The sequence below is a fragment of the Hipposideros armiger genome, unplaced genomic scaffold (assembly GCF_001890085.2).
Source record: "Hipposideros armiger isolate ML-2016 unplaced genomic scaffold, ASM189008v1 scaffold_105, whole genome shotgun sequence".
NCBI lineage: Eukaryota > Metazoa > Chordata > Mammalia > Chiroptera > Hipposideridae > Hipposideros > Hipposideros armiger.
The window spans coordinates 445623-469542 of NW_017731455.1; the positions used below are offsets into that span (position 1 = coordinate 445623).

Genomic DNA, 23920 nt, shown 5'->3' on the forward strand with positions numbered 1-23920 from the left:
TCCTCCACAACTAGACTGAAGAACAAAACGACAGCAACTTGTCTGTTCCCCTTCCCCCAATTCCCCAGCACTGTTCCCATCCCCCTAATACCCCAATAAAAATCTTTTTAAAAAATAAATAAATAAATAAACTTTTTCTTTTGGTTGACATAATTGTAGATTTACACGTAATTGTAGGAATTAATACAGGGAGACCCTGTGTACCCTTCACTCACTTTCCCCCAGTGGCACATCTTATAAAACGATCATAATCAGGATATTGACATTGATATAATCCACTGGCCTTAATTTGGTAATTTGGTTTTTCTCAGTTATGCTTGTAGTCCCTGTGTGTGTGTGTGTGTGTGTGTGTGTGTGTGTGTGTTCCGTGCAGTTTTATCATGTGTATGCTCTTGTACCCACCACAGTCAAGATACAGAACAGTTCAGTCGCTGCAAGGATCCCTTGAGTTGCCCTTTTATAACCACACCCACCTCGCTCCTTCCTCTGTATACCGGTACCGCCCTCTCTCTCAAGCATATCCTTCCCCAACCTCTGGCAACCACTACTCTGTTCCCTACTTCTGCAATTTTGTCATTTGAAGAATACAGTAAGTCCTCACTTAATGTCATGAGTAGGTTCTGCAACTTGAAGCAAAACGACATATAACAAAACCAGTTTTACCCTAGGCTAATTGATGTAAACAAAAGTTAAATTCCTAGAGCACCTCATCAACATAATAACTAAATCTTATTTGAGGACATGCTGTATTATATAAATGGAATCATGCTGTATGTAACCTTTTGGGATTGGCTTTTTTCACTCAGCATAATTCCTGGAGACCTGTTCAGGCTGCTGTGTGTATCAGTAATTCACTCCTTTTCATTGCATTTATAATATCACATAATATGGATGTACCACAGTTTGCTTCATCATTCACCTGTTGAAGGACATCTAGATTGTTTCCAATCTTTGATGGTTACAAATGAAGCTACTATAAATTTGGGTATAGATTTTTGTGTTTTGATATGGAAACATATGTTTCCTTTTTCTTGGTTAAATGACCAGGAATTCAATTGTTAAGTAATAAATACGGTAGTTGCACATTTTGTTTTTTAAGAAAATGCCAAACTGTTTGCCAGAGTTGCTGTACCACTTTGCATTCCTACCAGCAATGTGTAAGGGACCCCGCTTCTCAGCATCTTTCCCAGCATTTGGGGCTGTCAGTGGTTTTTAGCCATTCTGCTACTTGTATGGTGGTATCTTGTGATTTTAATTTGCATTTCCTAATGACTAATGATGCTAAGCATCTTTTTATGTGCTTACCGACTGTGTATATGTGCTTATTTACAGTCCTCTTTGGTGAAATGTCTGTTCCTGTTTTTCCCCATATTCTAATTGAACTGTTGGATATTTTTTTAACTGTTGAGTTTTGATAGTTTGTTATGTTATACATACCAGTCCTTTGTTGGACGTGTAGTTTGCAAATTTTTTCTCATGGTCTGTAGGCTTTATCCTCTTAAGAGGTCTTTGCAGACAAACACTTTAAATTTTGGTGAGGTCCAGTGTATCACTTTCCCTTTATGGATCATGTCTTTGTGTCAAACCCGAGAACTCTTTGCCTGGCCCTAGATCCTGAAGATTTTCTCCTATGTTTTTTTTTCTAAAAGTTTTATAGTTTTACAGTTAAGTCTGTGATCCATTTTGAGTTATTTTCTTATTGTGGTAAAATACTTATAACATAAAATTTATTTTAACCATTTTAAAGTGTACAGTTTGGTGGCATTAAGTATACCTGCAGTGCCGTGCAGCCATCACACTATCTAGATTCAGAACTTCATCACCCCAAGGGCCGGCCGAGTGGCTCAGTTGGTTAAGAGCTCGCTCAAGAGTTTGAGCTCTGAGCAACAGCGGTTTGAGTCCAGCCCGAGCTGAGCAGCCGCTGAGCTGCCAACAGGTAGCAGGACGGCTCAGCTTAAAAAAAAAAAAAGAACTTCATCACCCCAAACAGAAACTCAGTGCACATTAAGCAGTCAGTCTCTATTTGTCCTTCCCCCTAGCCCCTGGCAACCACCAATCTGCTTCCTGTCTCCATGGAATTGCCTATTCTGTTAATGTCATATAAATGGAAATATATGATGGGTAGCTTTTTGTGTCTGGCGTCTTTTCTTAGCGTAACGTTTTTGAGCTTCATCCATGTTGTAGATGTATCTGTACTTCGTTCCTTCTATGGCTGAATAATATTCCATTATGTGGACATACTATTGTACATGTATTGTTTATCCATTCATCAGTTGATGGACATTTGGGTTGGTTCCACCTTTTGGCTGTTGTGAGTAGTGCAACGATGAACATGGCATGTACAAGTTTTTTTCCGTCTGATTTATTTCATTTAACATAATGCCCTCAGGGTCCATCCATGTTGTTGAAAAAGGCAGGATTTCTTTCTTTTTATGGTTGAATAATATTCCATTGTATGTATGTACCACATTTTTAAATCCACTCATCCATCAATGGACAGTTGGGCTGTTTCCATTATCTTGGCTACTGTGAATAGTGCTGCAAGCTTCTCCCATATTTCTCTGAATTCTGTCTGTTTATGTTCAAGTAATCTTGTGGATCCTAAATTTTTTCAAGTCTTGAAATAACAGTTCACTCTGTAGTACTTGGTGTGCAAAACTGCAGATAATCAGTTGTGCTTATGATTGGCTTAAAATATATATAAAACTCTTATTGTTCAGCATCTATGTATAAAATACTTAAATGACAAGTTAATATTCTTATTCTTTCTCCTATATCTTTTTATAAATTCTCAATTCTTATTCCAAATACATAAAAGCTTTCAAACTTCTTATATTAAAAAGCTAAGTTAAATAGTGAGCTTTTGAAGTTTTAAAAAGGTCAGAGTGTTTTGAGTCATTTCTAATTTTATATTTCTTTTTTGGATGTTATTTCCTTAATTTTTGACAGATTTTATAAGCTCCAATTGTTAAATATTTAGGACAGACTGTAGACTAAAAGACTCAAAACTCTGTAGCCCTCTTAATGTTTTGTGATATGTAAAATAGTATGTGTCATTATAAAGTGAACTAGGAGACAGAAATCGTGCCTTTGAGTATTGACTAAGATATAAGCAGTATGATTTGGGGCAGGATGTTTAATCCACTGAACCTCTAGATTATGAACCTCTATCTCATCGTGTAGTTGTGAAGATAAAGTAAGATAGAAAGGTATAAGGGATGCTATAACTATAAAGTGTTGTACATATATAGTACTCGTACATTCTTTTATTATTAAAATGGGTAGTTGGATGTATCTTCCTCTTTACCTTACTCACCTAAAAATGCATTCATCAAGAGTTCTTCAAACTGTAAGCTTTTACTTATCAGTGTCTCATTTATCAGTTTCTTAAATCAATGCTGGGACAATTAAGTGACTCTACCACCACAGTTCTTTACTTTTTGCTGTGTTTTCATAAAATTATTTTACAAACATCAACAAATTCAGTTAGACACAAGCTGATTATCTAACTTTATTCTCCATTAAGCTTTGGGGAATCCCCAAAGTGCTTTGGGGATTGAGGAATAGGTTAATATCCAGTTTAAGGCAATATTTGTGGACTGTCTCTTTAAAAATTACTTAAGAAGCTGGTGGCCTACTGGTAAACTAAAATAGAATTGATTCCTTTGCTAAATGATGTCCCAATTGTTAATTGAGTACCCACTTAGTCTGTACTTGGCCATTTAAAGTCAGCATAACATTTACTAATATATGTGAATTGGTTTTTTTAACTTTAATTCTCCTTAAACTTCCTATCTGCTAGCAGTAAGCTGTTTAAAGGAGTTCAAATGGACCTAATATAAACAGCTTAGAAGAAAATTAGGTTCCAAAGATTGGTTAGACCTCTAGACTTCTGATAACCCAGCTGGATATGAAAAAATAAAAGTTTCTTATAGTTGGTGCTCTGTGTACCACATTTTTGGATAATAGCAGGATCATGGTAAATGCCGTAGGTTGGTAAGCCAAGCTAATAACAGTACGGCAAAACCTAATTTCTGAAGAATATAATAAGGCCAGGGTCATTCCATTAGTAATGGATGTTGTGTAAAAAAGAAAAAAACTGACAATTTATCCTGTGAAGAACACATTTAATTAGCACACACTCATTTTAATGTCCTGTAATTAGTTTGCTTGGGCTAAATTGGGTCAAGGAAGCGTTAAAGTTGAAGTCTATCAGAGAAGACTATCATTAGAGACAAATTCAATAACCTCATTGGTCATTACTGTGTTTAAAAGATGAGACCAGATGTCTCTGGCCTTTATGAGGGATTCAGATTTCTAAGATGAAGTGTCCTTTGCCTTTCCCCTATAGATCTATCTAGAAAAGTGTCCTGCTGGGACTTCGAGGTGGGAAGAATCTGCAGAGTTAGTTGCAGGTCCATAGAAACTTCTCTCCCCTTCGTTTTCTGCATAAATAGAAAAATAATACTTGGATGTTTTACATTGAACTTCCCTTATTCTGAAGTGATTCTTCTCAAGCAAATAATCACTTCTGAAAATATCATTTTGTAGTTAGAACGGTTTTCCTGTTACCCGGTCATTTATATTGAACAGGTAGCATTTGAATGGAAGTCACCACCTGTAGAAAAAAATTGTTAAGCAAAACCATTTTTACAATTTCTTTGTTATTTCCTTTTCTTCTTCCTTGTTCATTTTTCCATTTTCTGTACTCCGTTGAAAAGAATTAGAGAAAAGAAGACACTAGTCAGTGGTCTCCCTTTCTCTCGATTTAGTCCTAAAGCCATATTCACCTCTGACAGTTCAAGAAAGCACTGCTTTAGTTGGCAGTGACTGTTCCTCCCTGCTACGTCATTGCTACTCTAAGTGTGGCTAAGGCTCCAGTGCCAGTCTGCAGACTGGACTGCCTGTGACAAGTACAGACTATGATATTAAGTGTTTAGAAACTTTTGCTGTTAGGCAATGCCATGACATCTAAATACATCATTTTGTATTTTACAAAAATAGTGGCCCACAGTGAATTGGAGAAAGTCACACTAGACAATTTGAGAAGCACTGAGATAGACGATTTCATCAACTTCTAACACGGAGATCGCAGGCGGGGTTGAGGGGGGAGTGTTAGATGACTGCCCTGTTGATCTGTCTATAGTTGGTTAGGTCCTCAGCTATAGCAAAGCCCAAGTGAATTTGTTTCCCTAGTTAAAATCAAGGATTGTCCTAAGTATCAGTGAGAGCATGATAATTAATTGAATCGTGTATTTTCTGAATAGCTTTTTGTTGTTTCTGACTTGGGGATTTGAAGCCACTATCTGCTAAAGTTACATAGTCTAGCCAACTTAATAATTCCTACATTTTCCCCGGGAAGTTGTTGAATCATTTAAAGAACTTGAAAGCTGTGTTTCTCTCATATGTTGGTAACTTGCAGTCACTATAAAAAGGTAGTGGTTATTAAATATGGCCAGAGTTTAGTCTAACATATAATCATGAGTAAGAGAGAAAGGGAAGCTCTGCTAACAGCACTCCCTAATTATGGAATTTCACCATCATACATGTGGCATTTTACTTTTATATATTTCAGTCATTCCTTTAAAAATGAAACAACAGTTGATGACATTATTATAATTGAACCACAGTTTCCATTAGCTCTGAAAATATCAATTATCATCCAAGATACTTTTACCTTAATAAAAAATTGTTCTAATATTTATTAAGAAGCTACTTTTTAAAGAAAGTTACCACTGTTACTCTGAGGGCAAAAAAAAAAATTGTGCTTGACCGATGAAAAAGTTGAATTGAACAATGAATTTACCATGAATGTCCTCTTTTGTGTTTATTAATACAGATAAGGGGACTCAGCAGGCTTGAAGCATGAGTTCAGATGCCAGCCAAGGAGTGATCACCACACCCCCTCCTCCCAGCATGCCTCACAAAGAGAGGTATTTTGACCGCATCAATGAAAATGACCCAGAATACATCAGGGAGAGGAACATGTCTCCTGACCTGCGACAAGACTTCAACATGATGGAGCAGAGGAAACGAGTTACTCAGATCTTGCAAAGTCCTGTGAGTTGAAATAATTACATGGCTATAATTTTTCTTCTTTGGAACCTTGATATATAATGAAGTAGGAGGTATCTTAACTCTCAGTTTAGGGGAGGAGTGGAGGAATTGTGACGAGTTGCCCCTAATCTTTCAGAGGCAAAATGAACACCTAATTTATATAGTTGATATGCAAAGGCTGTAGTAACAAACTATAGCACTGTCTTGGTGGTCTAAATGTTCTTTGTGTGATTCCTGGATGTAATGTTTCATTAAAGGAAGACAACAGATGCTCCTGAGCTCAAGGACACCCAGTTCAGACTGAATATCCAGGAAGAAATGAAAGGCATGACTGAAGCATTAGGAATGAAGGAATGAGCTAGGTACATTTCATGCACATATTTTCTTCTTCCCTTGGGTACCTTGACACTCAGAGCAGCCTACACAATAACAGCCAGACTTTGTAAATCATATTCAAGTGATTTGTTAGTTTTCTTACCCTTAGTGGAATTGCAAAGCTCACGCGTAAGTGATGGGAGACGAGAAAAGAGCTTGATTTAAGATGCAAAATGAATTTCTAACTTGATGCATAATAAAGATCATGGGCCCTTTAAGGCAGAGTTCAGCACACATAGATACATGATGCCCAGGTTAAGGTCATATAAGGTTTCCAACTTAGGTACTAAAATAAGCATCAAGGCATAGAAGTGCCTGAGGAGGCCCTGGTAAATCATTTTTGTTGTGCCCTTGTGAATTCAGTCACAGAAGATGAGTCCAAAGCCAAAGGGGAATTCCACTCTTGAGTAATTCTCCTATACCAGTGGCCTCAATAAAAGCAAGTACAAGTTATAAAAACAATGCAAGCTTTCAGGAATTTAAGTATAGCTTAAATTTAAAGGTGACTAACCAGAGAATTCAACATGAGGGAGTAAATATTCAATACCTTCTTTAATGCAAACCTGAGTTTCTGTGTTTATAAATACTTAAAGGGCTTGTTAATTATTTGTTAAATATATCACAATAGATATATTTTCTCTTCTAAAGAAATCCTATTTTTAAGAACTTATTAGCCGAATGATTATAGTAACATATAGTATAACGTAACTGAAAGAATGAGATGAAGTTCAGATTTTGTTCAGGGTTATTAAATATGGAGATTTCTTTGGGAAGTACTCCAAACAGGACCATTCAATTCTAACTGTAAAGTTTAAAAGGAAGAAGTACTAAACTAAATTTCCATGCCAGGGTTTTTGTCTTATTATTTACCCATTAAAGACAGCATACTTTCAGTAGATTATATAATTTTTTAAAACATTTATGTATTTTCATTTGTAAATCAGCTTAAAAGTACAAATTTTACTTATGCCTTGGGAACTTAATGAAATAATGGGAAAGGGCAGATATATAGGTTGTCATTTCCATATTCATATAGCAAGAGTGGTCATTTTCAGCCCAGATAGGAACAAAGAAGTTTTAAAAGAATTATGGATTGATCATTTTCCCATCTAGATCTTTGCTAATGAATTTAAAATATTGTTTGTGAAAGTGTATAAATTTTGTCTACGTGCCATGTTTTAGGTCAGTGGTTTTCAAATTTCTTTTAATACAATAAACTTTTCTTTTCACTAAAGGAAATGATACATAGTAGCCTGTATTCATTACCTATTGCTAAATAGCAAATTACCCCAAAATTTTGCAACTTAAAACAACAAGCTTTAATTATATCATAGTTTCTGTGGGTCAGGAATTTAGTTGCAGCTTAGCTGAGTGGTTCTGGCTCAAGGTCTGTCATGAAGTTACAGTCAAGACATCAATCAGCCAGGGCTGCTGTCATCTGAAGGCTTGACTGGTCTGGCGGTTTCTGTTCTTCAGATGGGTCACTCTCATGGGTGGCAGGAGGCCACAGTTCCTCACCACGTGGACCTTTACCTGAGGCTGTTTGAGTGTTCTCCCCCAGAGTAAGTGTCTGAGAGAGCAAAGAGGAGGCTGACCTAATCTAGACATTAAATACCATCTTTCGTACCATATTTGTTGGTTACTAATGAGTCACTAAGTTCAGCTCTTATTCAAAATGAGAGGAATTGAGCTCCACCTTTTGAGGGGTGGATTGTTCACTCTCTGATCACAACTTATTTTAAAAACATTACAATCTGCCACAATTTATTTTACCTTCCTCACACATGCAGAATACACTCACCCTCTCCTAACACCCCTGCAAGAGTCATTCCAATACATCATTAGCCTGAATCCAGAATCTCAGCTAAATCCAGTCCAGGTGCAAGTGATGCTCCTCAGGTATAATTCCTTAAGTACAGCTCCTCTCAATCTACTGACCTGAAAACTAAAGAGACAAGTATGTGCCCCACACACACACACGCAGCCAATATGGGGGGAGTGGGTCAGGCAAAGATAACGTCTGTAACACTCCTGTTCAAAATAGGGAAACACTGGGTTACAAAGGAGTGAGCCATCCACAGCAGTTCTGAAATCCATCTGGGCAAATCTTTGGAAGGTCCCCTGATGAAGACGCAGTCTTTCTACTTACTAGTGGTGAATCTCCCTGGCTCTTGGTTCAGCCCTCTGAGCTTTCGGTTCCATCCTTTGAATCATCGTTCCTTTTCCTTGAAAGGTGGCCTGTGTTTTTGCAACTGCGTGTTTTTCTCAGCCTGCTTATTCCTTGTAGAGGTTTTGAGTTCAAAGATCTTTTTTCTTTTTGTGTTGTGTTTGTTCCATCAATTCCAAGCTTGCAGTGCTTCTGTCAGTATGCCAGTATAACTCATAAAATATTTGTGGGTCTCCTATGAATATTGAAGTTCTCTCTGTTGGCAAAACTCATAACCATTAAAGATCAAAATCAAAGATATCACTAATTCATGTTTGTAAGAAACAAATTTATAAGCCTTCTATTTAAAATGGTGAGTTCATCTGGGAAGAAAGGCAATCAGGAGAGAAACTAATAAAAGCAAAGTCTAATACTTTTTTAATTAAGCACTTACTATGTATCAAATCCCATTTAATCCTCAGAAAAACTCAGGAGGTGGTAATATCCCTAATTTACAGGTGAATAAACTGAAACTTAGGGGCATTAAATAACTTGCTTAAGTTTTACAAGTTTAGTTAAATGGTGGGGTCTGAATTTAAACTCTAAAGCTCACACTTTAACCACTAGGCTGTACCACTTAAAGCATTCAATAACAATGAAATAATTCCACTCATATATTATTGTTTCATTCATCTTCAAATTCTGTTGCTCAAGTTAATTCAGTCCAACTCAGGAAGAGTTTCCAATGACAAGACATTTTGGTGTCTGTAAGTTTGAGTGACAAATATAGCACCTTATTGTCTTGTACTGAGAAAATACGAGAACATAGAATTTGTCCCATCCTGACTTCAAGTATTACTTCTTTCTAGGAATTTCATGGCCTTTTGTCATAACTTTTTTTTATTTAAGAAAGTATTTGTCCTCGAAATTAAGTGCTGGTGAGTAAACTGGTTTAGCTAGAGATTTTGTTAATGCAGTAGAGAGAATCCACAAGTTTGCTGACCAGTTTACTCCTCATGTATATGTCTATGGGGACTCTAGATTGTCATTTATCCCCTTGTCTGAGAATGAAGTGTTCATGGCAAATCACTAGATTTAAATGATGCCTCATCAAAGTTAAAGAAGCATGTGAGTTGAAAAACTAACAGTATACACACACACACACACACACACACACACACACATACACACTCATATATAGTAGACATTTAGTAAATTCTGAATACATGGAGGGATGGATATATGAATAATAGCTGGGTGGTGGGCTTTGAGTTATTAAACACTTGATTTTGTCCCACAAGCTCCTACTGAACTTGGCTGCTTAACGTAGAAAACAGTTGGTGGATTTCAGAAAAAGAATGAAAATCCCTAAGCCTTATCATTTACAGGAAGCAATTTAGACTGCTTGATGGAAGTATGCGATGTTACTGTGAAACAGGACAACAGGAATGTAGGTGGTGACAGTTCAGACACCTGACACACTAACATTCTTAATGACAGGGCAGTATGCAATGCTACAAGCTCATTCTGAAGACAGGAGAAACTTCAAAGCCATAGACACTTTAGGATATCACTGTAACTACAGTCTAAAATGTTAACAGGGTGCCTTAATTAGCATAGTTTGTCAAAATCACCATGATTTGTCTGGGCACTTTGGAAGTTTAAGATGCAAGTATTCTTCATTAACTGTTTGCATTTATATTATATACCAACTTCAAGGAAAGATAGTCAAACCTTTAGCTTCATATTGATTAAGATTTAGATACAGGAGAAAGACCATCCAGAAGAAAATTTGGTTTATTTGTTTTTTCTCCTTTCAACAGGACCAGTGGTAATCTATTTCCAAACGAATACATTTCTTAATGGAGAATTTCTAAGTTTGTTACAAGAGATCTAATAATTGCAGGGTGCCTTGAGAGCAGCAAATCTGTCATCTTTTTTTCTTTCTGCTCCAATTTTTCTCTCTAGTAATTATAGTGAGGTAGAACGCCCAATGCGGGGATTTAAAATCCACTTCTGATATTCATAAGTATTCTGTTACCTGATTTCTATGAGTTAGATATTACTTATACATCAGCCTTTTTTTTTTTAGCCATAACTGAAATAATTGCGTCGGATCAGTTTCTTTTATCAAATTGTTCCTCTTTTCTGTGACTTAAAATACTTTTCATCTGTTGTCACTTTCTCCTGAAAGTTCTGATCTTAGATGCAGAAGCCTTAAGATCTGATATTTCAAGTTAGTTCTACTTTTGGTTTATAGTATAAATGAATATGTATTACTTAAAAGTATACTCTTACCCCACATGAATCTCAAATCTCTGAATCTTTCATGTTTTTACAAGTTTATTTTTATCCATACCTTATGAATTCAAAGTTCATAGGATCACCCCCTCCTCATTGACAGAAGATGTATAAAATAAAATGGTAGGTATGAGATTAAGATAAGGCTTTTAAGGCACCCTGTCTCTAATGTAAACATTTTGTTTTTCACCTGGTGATTTTTTTATTATACTTTCTTAGGCATGTATTTGATGAGAGAGTATCCAAATTATAATGCTCTGGGGACAAACCAAGTTTTCAAATATGACTTTGTTTGAGTTGAAGAATTAAATAACTTTAAAATTTTATAACATTCAATGAAGATTTATTTAAAAAAAAAAAAGAAAGATGAATTTCTCCCACTAGATGATGGACAGGCTTAATTACCCAAGAGGAATTTCTTACTCAAGCGACAGACTGATTAGACTGTTTCCTAGAGCATCAGGTCCCGAGCTAACAACCTATGAAATGGATCTTTGCTATCATTAGCTCAGTCAAGATTGAGATCAGATTCTTTACTTTCTTTCCTTATATCTAGGAAAATAAAAACAAAAGAAACTAACCTACTATTTTAATAGTTGAGCACTGAACTAGACACTGAGGGAGACTCTAGAAATGTGAAAGACAGTCCTAGCCATCAGATATTATGATAGAGTAGGAAAAATAAATGACAATCATATGATAGGCACCCTAAGTGTAGTATAGGCAAATGTTAAAAGAATTCAGAGTGGGGTAGAAAGAGCAAACATATGGAGATCTTCCCTAACTGGGGTGATGAAAGGAGAAGCTTTGAAGGGTGGCCAGTTAGCTCAGGTGGTTATAGAGTATGGGCTCATAACACCAAGGGTGCTGGTTTGATCCCCACATGGGCCACTGAGCTGCACCTTCCACGACTAGATTGAAACAACTGCTTGACTTGGAGCTGATGGGTCCTGGAAAAATACACTGTTCCACAATTTTTTTTTTTTTAAAGGAGAAGTTTCAAGGAGAAGGTGACATTTACGATGAATGTTGAATAAAGGGTAATCCATTAGGTAGAGGAACAGTGGAAGCCAGTATTTCCATTTGATGAAATACAGTAAGCAAGGATAGAAAAGTGCAAGTTGTGATCACAATGCTGAGCAAACTCCATAGACTAAACCAGAGCCAAAGGAAGTAATGGTACATACAGCATAAAAAATTACATAACACATTATAGAAATCTGGGAGTATCAGACTGTTTTGGCCTAAGTGAGCCCATTTTCTCATCGTTTCCAGTTTCCATGTTTATGTAAGTTTTATACATACATGTATATATGCACACAGTGCTTGTTTTGCACCTGGGTTCCCCACCACTTATTAGTTGCGTGACATTGAGAAACTCACTTAATTTGATCTTCAGTTTCCTTGTTGGTAAAATGGACCTCATACAGTTGTTGTGACAATGAAATGAGATAACATAAAAAAGCATGTAGTACGATACCTAGCATATAGTAGGCAGCTATTTTTGTGGAAATTGTGTACATAAAGTTATATACAACATTGCTAATTTAAAACATTTTATGCTTTTGTGGCAACACTTTGAAGATTATAATCATAATTCCTCAGACAGCATTTCGGGTGTTGAGGGTCTCAGAGAACCTGTCGCCCTCGTGGCATTCTGGCTTATTCACGTTCATGTATTCGCGTGTCGGAGGTGTAACAACCCCCGCTGCTTCTTCTGTCCTCTCTTCCACATCTGAGGTGGAAGCCACCGTTTATGCTGTGGTTTTGTGTTTATGTGTTGCCTGATCTTCTAAGCTGACTTTTCTCTAGTAGATACTCTAGGGAATTGTTGGCTTAACCTGATTTCAGAAGCCCAGCATGTGACCTTGCTGCCCTGCTTATAAGTTAATTTCTCATTCTGCTTTAATGAGAGAATTTCCACTTGTAAGAGGGCATGTGCTTTGGTACTCCAGGATCTTCATAGTCTGCTGCTGTATCTTTTTTTTTTTTTTTTGCTTTATCTGTCATTACAACCTAATGTTCTAATCCAGCCTAAGAGGTTTACTCAGTGTTTCTGATCACAGCATGCCTGCTGCCTTATTAGTTGTATTTGGTCTCAGTGATACAACCCCTTTCTGATAAAATTAGGAAAAGATCCCATGCCCAGCTGACAGTCCAGGTTGGAATCTTTGTTCCATTTATGTATTTGCTGTGCAACCTTTCGCAAATCATAGTCTAGATCAGGACTTTGTCATGATATTCAAATGAATCAACTATAAAGGATTATTCTATTAACATTGGATTGTAATAGAAGTAGGAATATGATTATCCACCATAAAGATAAGTAAAACTTTTATTCTTTTAATACTTTGAAAGTTTATTGATAAATTTTAAAAACCAGCTGAAACAATTTTATATCATTAGTAATTTTTACACTAACTTTTATGACTTAGGTAATTATCTGAACAATATTTCAAAAATATTCAAAAAATTAAATTAGTTATAAATGTTCATGATCAAAATATTAAATCTTTTGGAGTAGAAGAATTCTTATCTGTTGAAGCACTGTCAACTATATAAAAAGGCTGGGGAATTTTCATTTACTTGGAAATTTTTCTTTTCTTATACTTTATAGAAGCTATTCACTAGACTTAAAAGAGAAAGTCACATTTTTCTCTTCATTGGTTTCAGAAGGGCTTATATATTCCCCCATGACAATATGGATCACCCCAAAGTTTTAGGATGGTACTCACCGTATTATGGTATATATAGTAGTGAAAAGAGCATTTTCACTAAGAAAAAAGCATTTGACCTGAGCCTTTGCGTCTGACACTAACTTAGTAGCTATGTGACCTTAGACAACTTTTTCAACCTTTCTTATTGAATTTTCTTATCCCACCCAGCAAAAATTTCTCGTCAGCTTCATAAATAGTTGTGATTCTCTTGAGTAACTGGTTGATTTTAATCTTAAAGCCATTGTAACTCAGTATAGTGAGCAGATTGTCCTGATTTATGTTGACTGCTAAAGAGCTTAGATAAAATGTGACTCATCTATAGCAAATGCACCCAATTTGATGGCGTTCACTGAACTTTGTACTATCTTAACCTCATTCCTGGCTCTGTCTAACCTCCTTAGGCTTGCTTCTCTTTAGCTTGATTTTGCTAACCTGTATTTCTTTTTTTAATTTTTTTTTATCATTTTAATCTATGGCATCTGTCTTCAGTGCTTCCTGGGACAACATTCAACAAACTAAATAATGCCTACTTCTCAGAGCTGTTGTAATATAAATAGTGAGTGATATACATTGTAGGTGTCCATAATTTTTTTTCTTTTTTTTACTCAATCAAAAAACATTGGTTGTAGCTGCTTTGAACTGAGGAAAATTTAAATAGAATTTGGTTTTAAAGAGAAGATAAAGTTTCAGAAGAGTAGATTGGTCTATTGCCTGGTGTCCAGAAGTTTTCTGTGGTTTATGTGAAGATAAATGAGTGTGTCTGGAAGATTCTTTTCCTTTTAGCCTTAAACATGGTAAGATACTCAGGTTACTCATCTGTATGAAGGCGTTCATCCATCTTATATGCATTTTATGTTCACAGGGTCTTAGAAATGTATTAATAGAGTTTTCTGGTAAATGTGATGTGTCTTTGTAGAAGATATTTTAAGGATAGTTTCTTTGGTTTAAATCATGTATTTAAATGAACTAGGTATAGACAATGGAATTAGATGTTTAGAATTTTTATAATGGTGCTAACGATTGTCTTTTAACACGCCTTGAATTTGTAAAAGAAAATCATTTAGCTGGTGTATGAGAACTGCTCCATGAACTCAGAATTCAAATATCGTCACAGCTAGTAGTTTATAAGTTAATTACTCAAACATCCACCTGCTATTAGTAGAAAGTATAGCATCTTCCTCTTGGAGTTTCTACTTTCCCCTAAATTGTCCCAAGAACCTCAGTGGCTTACATACCCAATATGTGGTGTCACGTGTGTCTGTGTATGTGAAAGAGTCACACAACAGTCTGCTCAGTGCACCACGGCACCTCCCTGCCACATGGTGGTGGTGTCAGAAACCAGCCTTGTCCTGTCCAACAAGGTGCAGCTTCACTGTTGCTCCAGACGCCTGTGCCAGCCACCATGGTGCGTCAGGGAAGGATGGCCTCCCTATCCCCTTCCTGTGCTAAGCTCAGGGCGGTCTAGGCTGCTCCATGGTTGAGATCCCAAGATTATAGCCAGTAGCACTCAGCTCTTTCAGTTCATATCACAGATGCCTCTACACTGTTGCTCTAAAAGCAACACGAGCATTGCGTCAGGACTGGTCCTAACATCTACCACCTCATGGCCTCAGAACCACATTTCCCTTCCCACAATGGGCTCCTATGCCATTATCTAAAAAAAAAGTCCTTTTTTCTGAAAACCTCTGAGTTATTCAGCCATCCTGAGTAAGGACTCCAGGAGATCTTATCCCAGCCCTACGAGGAAGGCTACCAGCAGTCACTCAGAGGAGATCCACCCTTCTAAGAACGATTTCCCAGTGATCCCCAGGGTCTTCATACCTACTCCTCTTGGAGGTAGTGATTCCAAAGCCATTTTCTGCCTTCTTCCTCTTAGCTGAAGTGGGGAAGAAATTGAATTGACTTTCTGGCAGGGTATCCTGCTCCACATGTAACCAATTTCAAATGGAAGAGCAAGGTTTAGATGATTTATATTGCAAGAGCCTTCATGTTTAAAATGAATGAAAAGAGACATGAGCAAGCGAACAAATGATGAATTTAATAAAATAAGTATGAGTTGGGTGTGATGGAAATACAAAACAAGCTATTTCAACAACTTATGGGAAAGGTTTCAAATGATGGATTATATTAGCATCTCAGGTTACTAGAATAGAGACTTTTAATGTTCAGGATTTTTATTTAAATAAACACTGTTTCTGCCACACATACCTCCCACCATCCCTGCAAAAGGAGAATAAAAGATACAGAACTCCAGAACAGGAGTATCCAGTACCCCAAATTGGAAAACAGTGTTCTTTCTTTAACACAGTGTTGCAGAGGAGTAATCAGTTCTCAACTCTTCTCATCAAGTTTGCTTTCAGAGTTTATGGAACTAAGGAGCTGCCATGGAAATCATAAAACGGAAGCCATGATTTAATATGACTTAGTGAAGACTTTTGCTGTGAGTCCCTCTAGTCACAGCCGCGCCCCATTCAAATGGGGACCCTGTCCTAACCTAGATAATGAGGCTGCTAGGCAAGGGACGAGTCTCATTTTGTATCACTCTCTACTTGGTGCTCTAGCTGCAATTTATTAACAGAGTTGCTTTTCCTATACGTATACCTGTCTATTGCAGATGTTATAATAGCTCATTTTCTTTGAGATTAAGAATGCCTAATGATTTTCTTTTCTCCCCTGAAAGCAAGCTTGTTGCTTCTTCTAGTGTTATAATTTTAATATTTTGTGTTTTGTGTTTGTTTTGAAATAGTGTAGGTGAAACCCATTCAAAAGAGGAACTGGGGAAAGATTGATTATATCAGAACAAGTTATGTTTGGGCTGTTCTGCTCCAATTGAGATGGATGTGCTCAGTGGTTATTTTTGTGTATTACAGGCCTTTCGGGAGGACCTGGAAAGCCTTATTCAAGAACAAATGAAGAAAGGCCACAACCCAACTGGATTACTAGCATTACAACAGATTGCAGATTACATCATGGCCAATTCTTTTTCGGGCTTCACTTCACCTCCTCTCAGTATGTCAGTTTTGGAAAGTTTTAAAAATTATAATTTTATCTCTGCCTTGAACACTGTACATGTCTAGCATCATATTCTGCTCTGCTTCAGTCCTTAAGTTTAGACATCCCTACTTCTCACAGTAACATAGTGTTAGAATCTCTTACTTTTTCATATCAACCAGGTGTTTACTGGATTTTGTGCAGATTACAGATAGTTATAAGGCATGGTCTCTGCCCTAGATAAGTGTGTATTTTAGTTGAGGAGACATACATGAATGCAGAAAACATTAAAACTGCAAGATAGCTATAGAAGAAAAATCACAAAACAGTTCATAAGAAATTGTCTAATGACCATACAAGTCATGCTATGGACTCAGAGTTGGAATTGATTAATGGCTGAAGTAGACTGAGAAAGCTTCAGGAAAGGAGAGGCCTGAACTGCCCAGGTTTAGAGGATGGAGTATGTAGAACTTGGGGTTAAGGAGGAGTTAGGACATTGTATTCATTAATGGCTTTTGGTGAGAGCACCAATTCGGTGAGCTTAATACTGTAAGGACACCAGTAATCATAAGGGATGAGTTCACACACTCGGCATCTCAGCGAGATGTGTACGGAACTTACTGCAGAACCAGGCAGGTACACGGTGCCAGAGGGGACGCCAGGGACCACTTCACGTCCAAGTCCAGGGGTGAGGCTTCATGTCAGAGTCGGGGCATTTTCTTTTCCTCCTTTTTATTTTTTATTTTTTTATTTTTTGTTTGGAATTTTGTTTCACCTTCTTCCTTTGTTTCTTCTTTCCTTGTTTTCTTTTTGGTTAAAGATTTGTAAATAGAAGTTCAATGATTTCTAATACTTTCCAAGTAGAGGAATGGCATAAAAAGAGACATGATAGCAGGAGCATGCAAGGTGAGGATGTTTGTAGAGCTCTAATGGGACAAGTATGTAGACATACATACCAGTTACAGAATCTGAAAGAGTCCCGATGTGAGGGGCAGGTACTTGAACTAAAGTAGTGGTTGTGGTACAAGAAGAAAGAGATCAATGAAAAAGGTATCGCCAAGGAAGAGTAGAGATTTAGCAACAGGTTTGATGCTCGGAGGGTGGGGGGCGGGGGGAAGGACAGTCCTGAGAAAAACAACGAGTTCTAAAATCACTCACTCTTCAGAAGAAACAGAAAAATTCTAAGAGCAAGTTCGGTTTGCTCTTTCTGCAATGCTGAGTATCTGTTACGTGTCAAGTACCCTGTTAGGGATAGGAGATACAGCGATAAACAAGACAAGATTCCTGTGCTTGTAGAGAGAGAAAATAGACTAAGTAAGTAGAGAAAAGGGTCAGATAATAAATGGGAAGTGCTGTGCAGAGAATTAATATATGGTGATTTGATAGGAGTAACTAGGTGACTACTTTCGATTGGGTGATCAGAGAGCACCTCTCTGAGGAGGTGACATTGAAACTGAAGTCTGAATTGCAAGGAGCAGTCCATATCAAGATGGAGGGAAAGCATTCAAGGTAGAAGGAACAAACACAAGTGTCAGGCGGGAATAAGGTGAGAATGAGTTTAGCGGCCTCTTCAGAGCATGGCTTTTGAGGGGACAGCAGAACAAAGTGAGGTCAGAAATGTAGGCAGAGGCTATGTTATACAAGGGCTTCTCGGCCACAGTTGGAAGTTGGGATTTTATTCTAACTTTGAAAAGCCATCTTAAGCAGGAGGAGATGTAGAAAGACTCCTATAGATTCTGTGTAAAGAATTAACTGGGCGATTTCACAGTATTATTAGACAAAACTAGGACTGTCCAAAGTTGGAGATCTAGGTCAGCTTGGGGAAAGGAGGAAGTTCTCCTATAGGCGTGCCAGAGCGGCCAAGAGAGTTGCCAAGATACTGCAGCTCCTGGAAATGCAGCCCTACAGTTGCAGAGACTGGCTTGGCAGGTGGACATAGAGAAGGGTTATTCAAAGCTATGGCTGTCAATTAGATAATCATACAAGAATGTGTAGACCGAGAGGAAAAGAGTCTAAAAAGAGAGTTTCAAAAGTTAGAAGTCAGGGAAGACAAAAGGAGCTATCCTGTGAATGTCCTAGATCCCACGGCGGGAAGAGGGCTCCAGGGTGCTGGCTGGGATGTATTAATACAAAGGTGTGGCAGCAGGAAAGCCATGGCCCAGTGTCCAGAGGTCAGGGAGGAGAAGTCAGCCAGTTTGGCTGGAAAAGTTATGTTGTGCTGTGAAAGTGGAAGTTAAAGTTGGAAGGGCAGGTTAATGGTTGACTTTGAAACTTTATCAGAAATTATACTATTCTGTATGGTTTATATATTAAAACTATTTGAATTAGTTCGCAACAGTTTAGAATTAGAAGATCTCACATGAGCGTGTTCACATGGGATTTCCCTTTAAACGTGCTGAGCGCCCTGGACTCAGATTTTCTTGTGGCAGCAGCCGACTGGGTTGTTGCAGCTGCCCCTTCAAACCCGGCGTGCACTTTCTAGCAGCCTACAGGCTGCACCAGGCCCGGTTTACACATTTACACTAATTTCCTGGCCCCTGTCGGCTTTCAAGTTTGGGGCTCCTGCAAAACTTTGAGCAGGGGAATAGTGAGGTTACCAGTGGTGCTTTAGGAAACTCAATCTGATGCCTTTATGCAGAATGGATTTATAAAGAGAGGGCCTACAGGCAAGGACAAGAACGAGAAGGCTATTGCAAGGGTCACATGTGAGATGGTAAGGCCTGAACTTGAGGATGGAAATGAGGGGCCTTGTGAAGAAGAGAGTGACGGAACGTGGTGATCAATTACATATGGTGGCCCAGGAAAGGGTAAGACGTAAAGGTTACTTACTGTTTGAGCCTGCGGGAACTGCGATGTCATCAGTATTAGAAGAATAAGGAGAATAAAGAAGATAAGAAAAATCAGAGGACACAACATCACTTTTAGACCCTTTTTATGTTATTGTGTTGCAGTTAGAAACAACAGGCTGAAGAACAGTCAGGAGGATCTGGTGAGAGGTGAAGGTCATGGTGTCATCTTGCACAGAAATAGCAGTTTGGAGACTTAAAACTATATAATGTTTTCATGGGGAAAAGTAAAATGAGAAAAGAACATAATGGAGGACTGAGCTTTGGGAAAGAGCCACAATCTGGGGGAAGGAAAGCGAAGAGAACGTGTTGAGGGAGAAAGAAGAAACAAATGAAAAGGGAACAAGAGGTCAAGGACAGGATCACACAGGCATGAGGAAGAATTGTGGGAAAGAGGCGGTAAATGATGTCACGGAGATTGAAGACAGCAAAAGTTGAACTTGGTGAAAGCTGAACTTAGCAATTGAATCATTAGAGCCGAGGACTAGTTTTTGTTGTTTGGTCAGGGCAGAAGCCAGACTACTGTTTGAATGTATGCTTTTCCATCTTAAATATTTTTTTGTTTGACTAAAAGTCAAGAGATATTAGAAAAATAGCTTTCTGTTGAGATCTTTTCATCATAAAATGAGCAATAATCTCAGTATTAATCACATTTTCACCAATGGGATCGTGACCATTTTCCCGGTGGTATGAGCCTAGCTCCCTAACAAGCACTAGATGAAACAGCAAAGGAGATAGCTGATGTGTGCTTTTACTCTCAGTGTGTTTCTCTGAAGGAAGATAAGCTAATGAAACATTGTGTGGGCTGATAAGTTTCAGATCATTATTTACAAAGCTGGACACTCCCAGACTCAGGCTGCTTCCTGGCAGCTAGTTTCCTGGTAAGGGATTAGTTGACCTGAACCTCTCTCCACAATTTTTCCTCTTTTAGGTCTCGGCATGGTGACACCTATCAATGACCTTCCTGGAGCAGATACATCCTCCTACGTGAAGGGAGAAAAACTTACTCGTTGTAAACTCGCCAGCCTGTACAGACTTGCAGACTTGTTTGGATGGGCACACCTGGCAAATACCTATATCTCAGTGAGTTCTTTGGCTTTCTGTTTTTGTTTTTTAAAAATCTCAACTAGAAAGCAAACTCTTCTCTTCCCACCTTTCCCCAGTCCAGTGTGCAGACTTTATTCTCTAAACCTAGCATGCCGGATCACAACCTAATCCTGATTTAAACCTTATCTCCAAGAGAGAGGCTGCAACTGCCCCAACTTTCTTCTCATTTACTGTCTGTCTTGTTCTTTTCATTCAGAGCGGCTGTGGAGCCTGCCCAGGAAGTTACCCTCTGGTGGAATTTTCTCTCTCCGTGTTAGTTACATTTGAGCTTCACTGACATTGAAAAGCAATGGGGCAGGAAAAATAGAGTCGGTCGGGGAAGTTTCCTCCCTGGTCTTTATTTTTTAAATATATTTTTCCATTCATGGTCATCTTGTTTTCATGTTGCCATACTTGGAAGCAAGACAATATTTGGAACCAAAATTTACGAAAATACTGTGATGGAAATAGCATAAAGGGGAAGTGTGGCCTTCCACTAGCTTCTCTTTCGCCCAGCCATTTCTGTTTCCCCTTCTCCACCTTAACTCCTTCCTAGGAAGAGACTCGGTTCTCTTTCTTTTGCCCATATTCCCTTAATTTCCATGTTGTAAATGAAGATAAAATCATTACCACATTTGGCTGAATAATATTGGCATTTGTTTCGCATGAATGTAGCTGACCCTGAACCACCTTAGAACCTCCAAAATAACATGTTGGGTAAGTCCAGTCGATGAGAAACTGATGTCAGAATTTGTTAGCAAGTACTTGAGGGCTGAGGGGAAGAAAACTTTTCAAGGAAATTTCATGTTGCACACCTTTCATTTCTGCTTTGCTTTTTTTCTTGATCTCTTATAATTATTTATTGTAAATATATTCCTAGTCATGTTTACACTACAAAACAGGAACACCTCATAGTAATTCCCTATTGTCTTTTTTTTCTCTTTCTCCCAGGTAAGAATAAGTAAGGAGCAAGACCACATTATTATAATTCCCAGAGGCCTGTCTTTTTCTGAAGCCACAGCCTCCAATTTGGTATCATCTTCTTTCCTATGTTATATTTTCTGTGCTTCCTTGTGCTTTTCTGGCAGTTTTTTAGCTTTTAACATAGGATGGAACGATAAAAGCTATGGATAGAAAAACATTTGCTAGTGAATAGGAAAGAGTTTGGAAAGTTGTGTTGATTTGTAAGAAAAGCTTTAGGGTTCAAGAAAAACAGGGCAGTGAACGAGACTGATGATGGGTTGATCTTATCACTTAACCCATCCATGTTTTGAAGTTAATCTTTTAATTTTTTTCTACCCTGTCCACTCTGGAATTTGTTTTTAAACAACATACACACACGCACGGAGTCATTGTTTATTTTATAGATAGAGTTAAACAAGGTTTGGGGTGTGAGTATGGGTCTGCCCTTCCAGCATTTTTTTTTTCCACGACTGTCCTAGCCACTGCCATCGGTCTCCAGAACAGCAGGAACCCCATTGTTCCCGGTACTGCGCTGTTAGCAAATGGGGATTTCCCAGCCAGCGCCGTAAATGCCAGGCTTGTCCAGACCTTTGGTGAAGAGCTTAAGTTACTCAGTTTCTTGGAAACTGTGCGTCTTGCTAAATACTAAGTTTTGTTGCAAACTACCTATTTTTGTAAATAAAGTTTTATGGGAAAAAGCCAAACCCATCCTTTTATAGTTGTTTATGGCTGCTTTTGTGCTGCAGTGGCAGAGTTCAGAAGTTGCAACAGAGGCCCACAAAGTCTAAAATGTTTACTGTCTGGCCTTTGACTAAAGAGTTTGCCTATGTCCTTGGTGTAGCTTATGGAACACAGGTAACTTTGGTACGTGCGTACCAATTCAGTATGCCTTTCTGATTTTTCCAGGTGAAAGTCAATATAATAGGAGAAGTGGTTGATCAGGGAAGCACTAACTTGAAAATTGACCATACAGGATTCAGTCCCCACGCTGCAATCTATTCAACACGCCCTGATGTGAAGTGTGTGATACACATCCATACCCTTGCAACAGCAGCTGTAAGTCACTGAAGGGCCCAAACCAGCAATGACTCTGCGAAGTGTATTGTTTTCATGGCTTTCCTTGCGTGATACTCTACTATCTGCATCCTTTCAGACCCTGCCATGTAAAATAATATTCAAAATATGAATCCTCTGCATACCCAGAAAGCAAAAGGCCCTTTGAGCCAAATGCTACCATTCTAGGAAACAACTAGAGATAGCATTTGCATTTTTGAACTAGTCAGTTTCATAATTGGGTCATTGAGTTATTTGGAGCAAAGCTTTTTGTGTAATATTTGGCACAGCATTTAAATTGAGTTGTATCCTCTAAGTCCTTTTTTTTTTTTTCCTGGAAGAAGCAAAGAACTAAAGTGAGAGGTGGGCTGGAATGGCGAACGCAGTGAATAGGCCAGTGCTTCCTGAGCTGACTGAAGAATTGGTGCGGTGAAAATGTGGTTAGTAACTGAATATGTTGTCTTGTCCGGGACCCAATCCTACAGGTATCTTCCATGAAGTGTGGGATCCTTCCAATTTCTCAAGAGTCCCTGATCCTGGGAGATGTTGCCTATTATGACTATCAAGGGTCGCTTGATGAACAGGAGGAGAGAATTCAACTGCAGAAAGTTCTGGGGCCAAGTTGTAAGGTATGTAGTAGAGTTTCTATCTAAGGAGCTATTTTTGTTGCTGCTGCTGTTGATGAAAACAGTGTGAGCTATGCCAGTTATTCACAGTGATTGCTTTGGGGTTCTATTTTAGGTGCTGGTACTTAGAAATCATGGTGTCGTAGCCCTTGGAGAAACGGTTGAAGAGGCTTTTCATTATATTTTTAGTGTGCAGATAGCCTGTGAGATTCAGGTAGGAAAAATTCTACCACCACCCCCACTTGATTTTTTGCTTTGTTATTTGCTTTTTGTATTGGGTTTTATGCTTACTTATTTCCAAAGTCTTATTGGTCAGTAGCTTTTGTTTTTTTGTTTATTTTGTTGTTGTTTTTGTTTTTTTGTTTTTCTGAGTTTACAAAACCTGGTTTAATTCAGATCTGCAGAGGGGAGGGGAGCATTTTGTGAAAATACACGTGCACAGAAATCTAATCAACACTCGACAAGCAGTGTATTCGTTTCCAGTATAACGGGATAGCCACAAATCGAAGGCTCAGAATGAGTCCATCAGGGGTAAACACAGTTTTATATTTGGCTTAAGTGGCTGGTGAACATCAAGTGGTGCTCAGTTCCTCCAAAGCATCTAATGACCACCCCCAGCCTTGGAAGGAGTATCACCACAGTCTCAGAAGAAATCCCAGTAATGCCTTGAACGCCTTTGGCCCTTGGGAGCCTAAATACAAATGCAGGTGGGGGATTTCCAGAGGCCACATATTATTTGGTGGCTTTTGTTTTATTTTG

The 23920-nt window shown here is 38.2% G+C and overlaps 1 protein-coding gene across 10 annotated transcripts in view; it reads left to right on the plus strand.

The window, feature by feature from the left end:
• The window catches only part of ADD3 (adducin 3), a 139160-nt gene that overhangs the window by 102582 nt on the left and 12658 nt on the right, over nt 1–23920 (plus strand). For all 10 annotated transcript variants that reach the window (XM_019646644.1, XM_019646645.1, XM_019646648.1 and 7 more), the window contains 7 exons: nt 5840–6060; nt 16467–16605; nt 20365–20516; nt 21471–21551; nt 22389–22538; nt 23021–23164; nt 23277–23375. In XM_019646644.1, the coding sequence (XP_019502189.1) occupies nt 5866–6060; nt 16467–16605; nt 20365–20516; nt 21471–21551; nt 22389–22538; nt 23021–23164; nt 23277–23375 (960 nt within the window). In that variant the 5' untranslated portion in view covers nt 5840–5865. The remainder of the gene's footprint in view (nt 1–5839; nt 6061–16466; nt 16606–20364; nt 20517–21470; nt 21552–22388; nt 22539–23020; nt 23165–23276; nt 23376–23920) is intronic.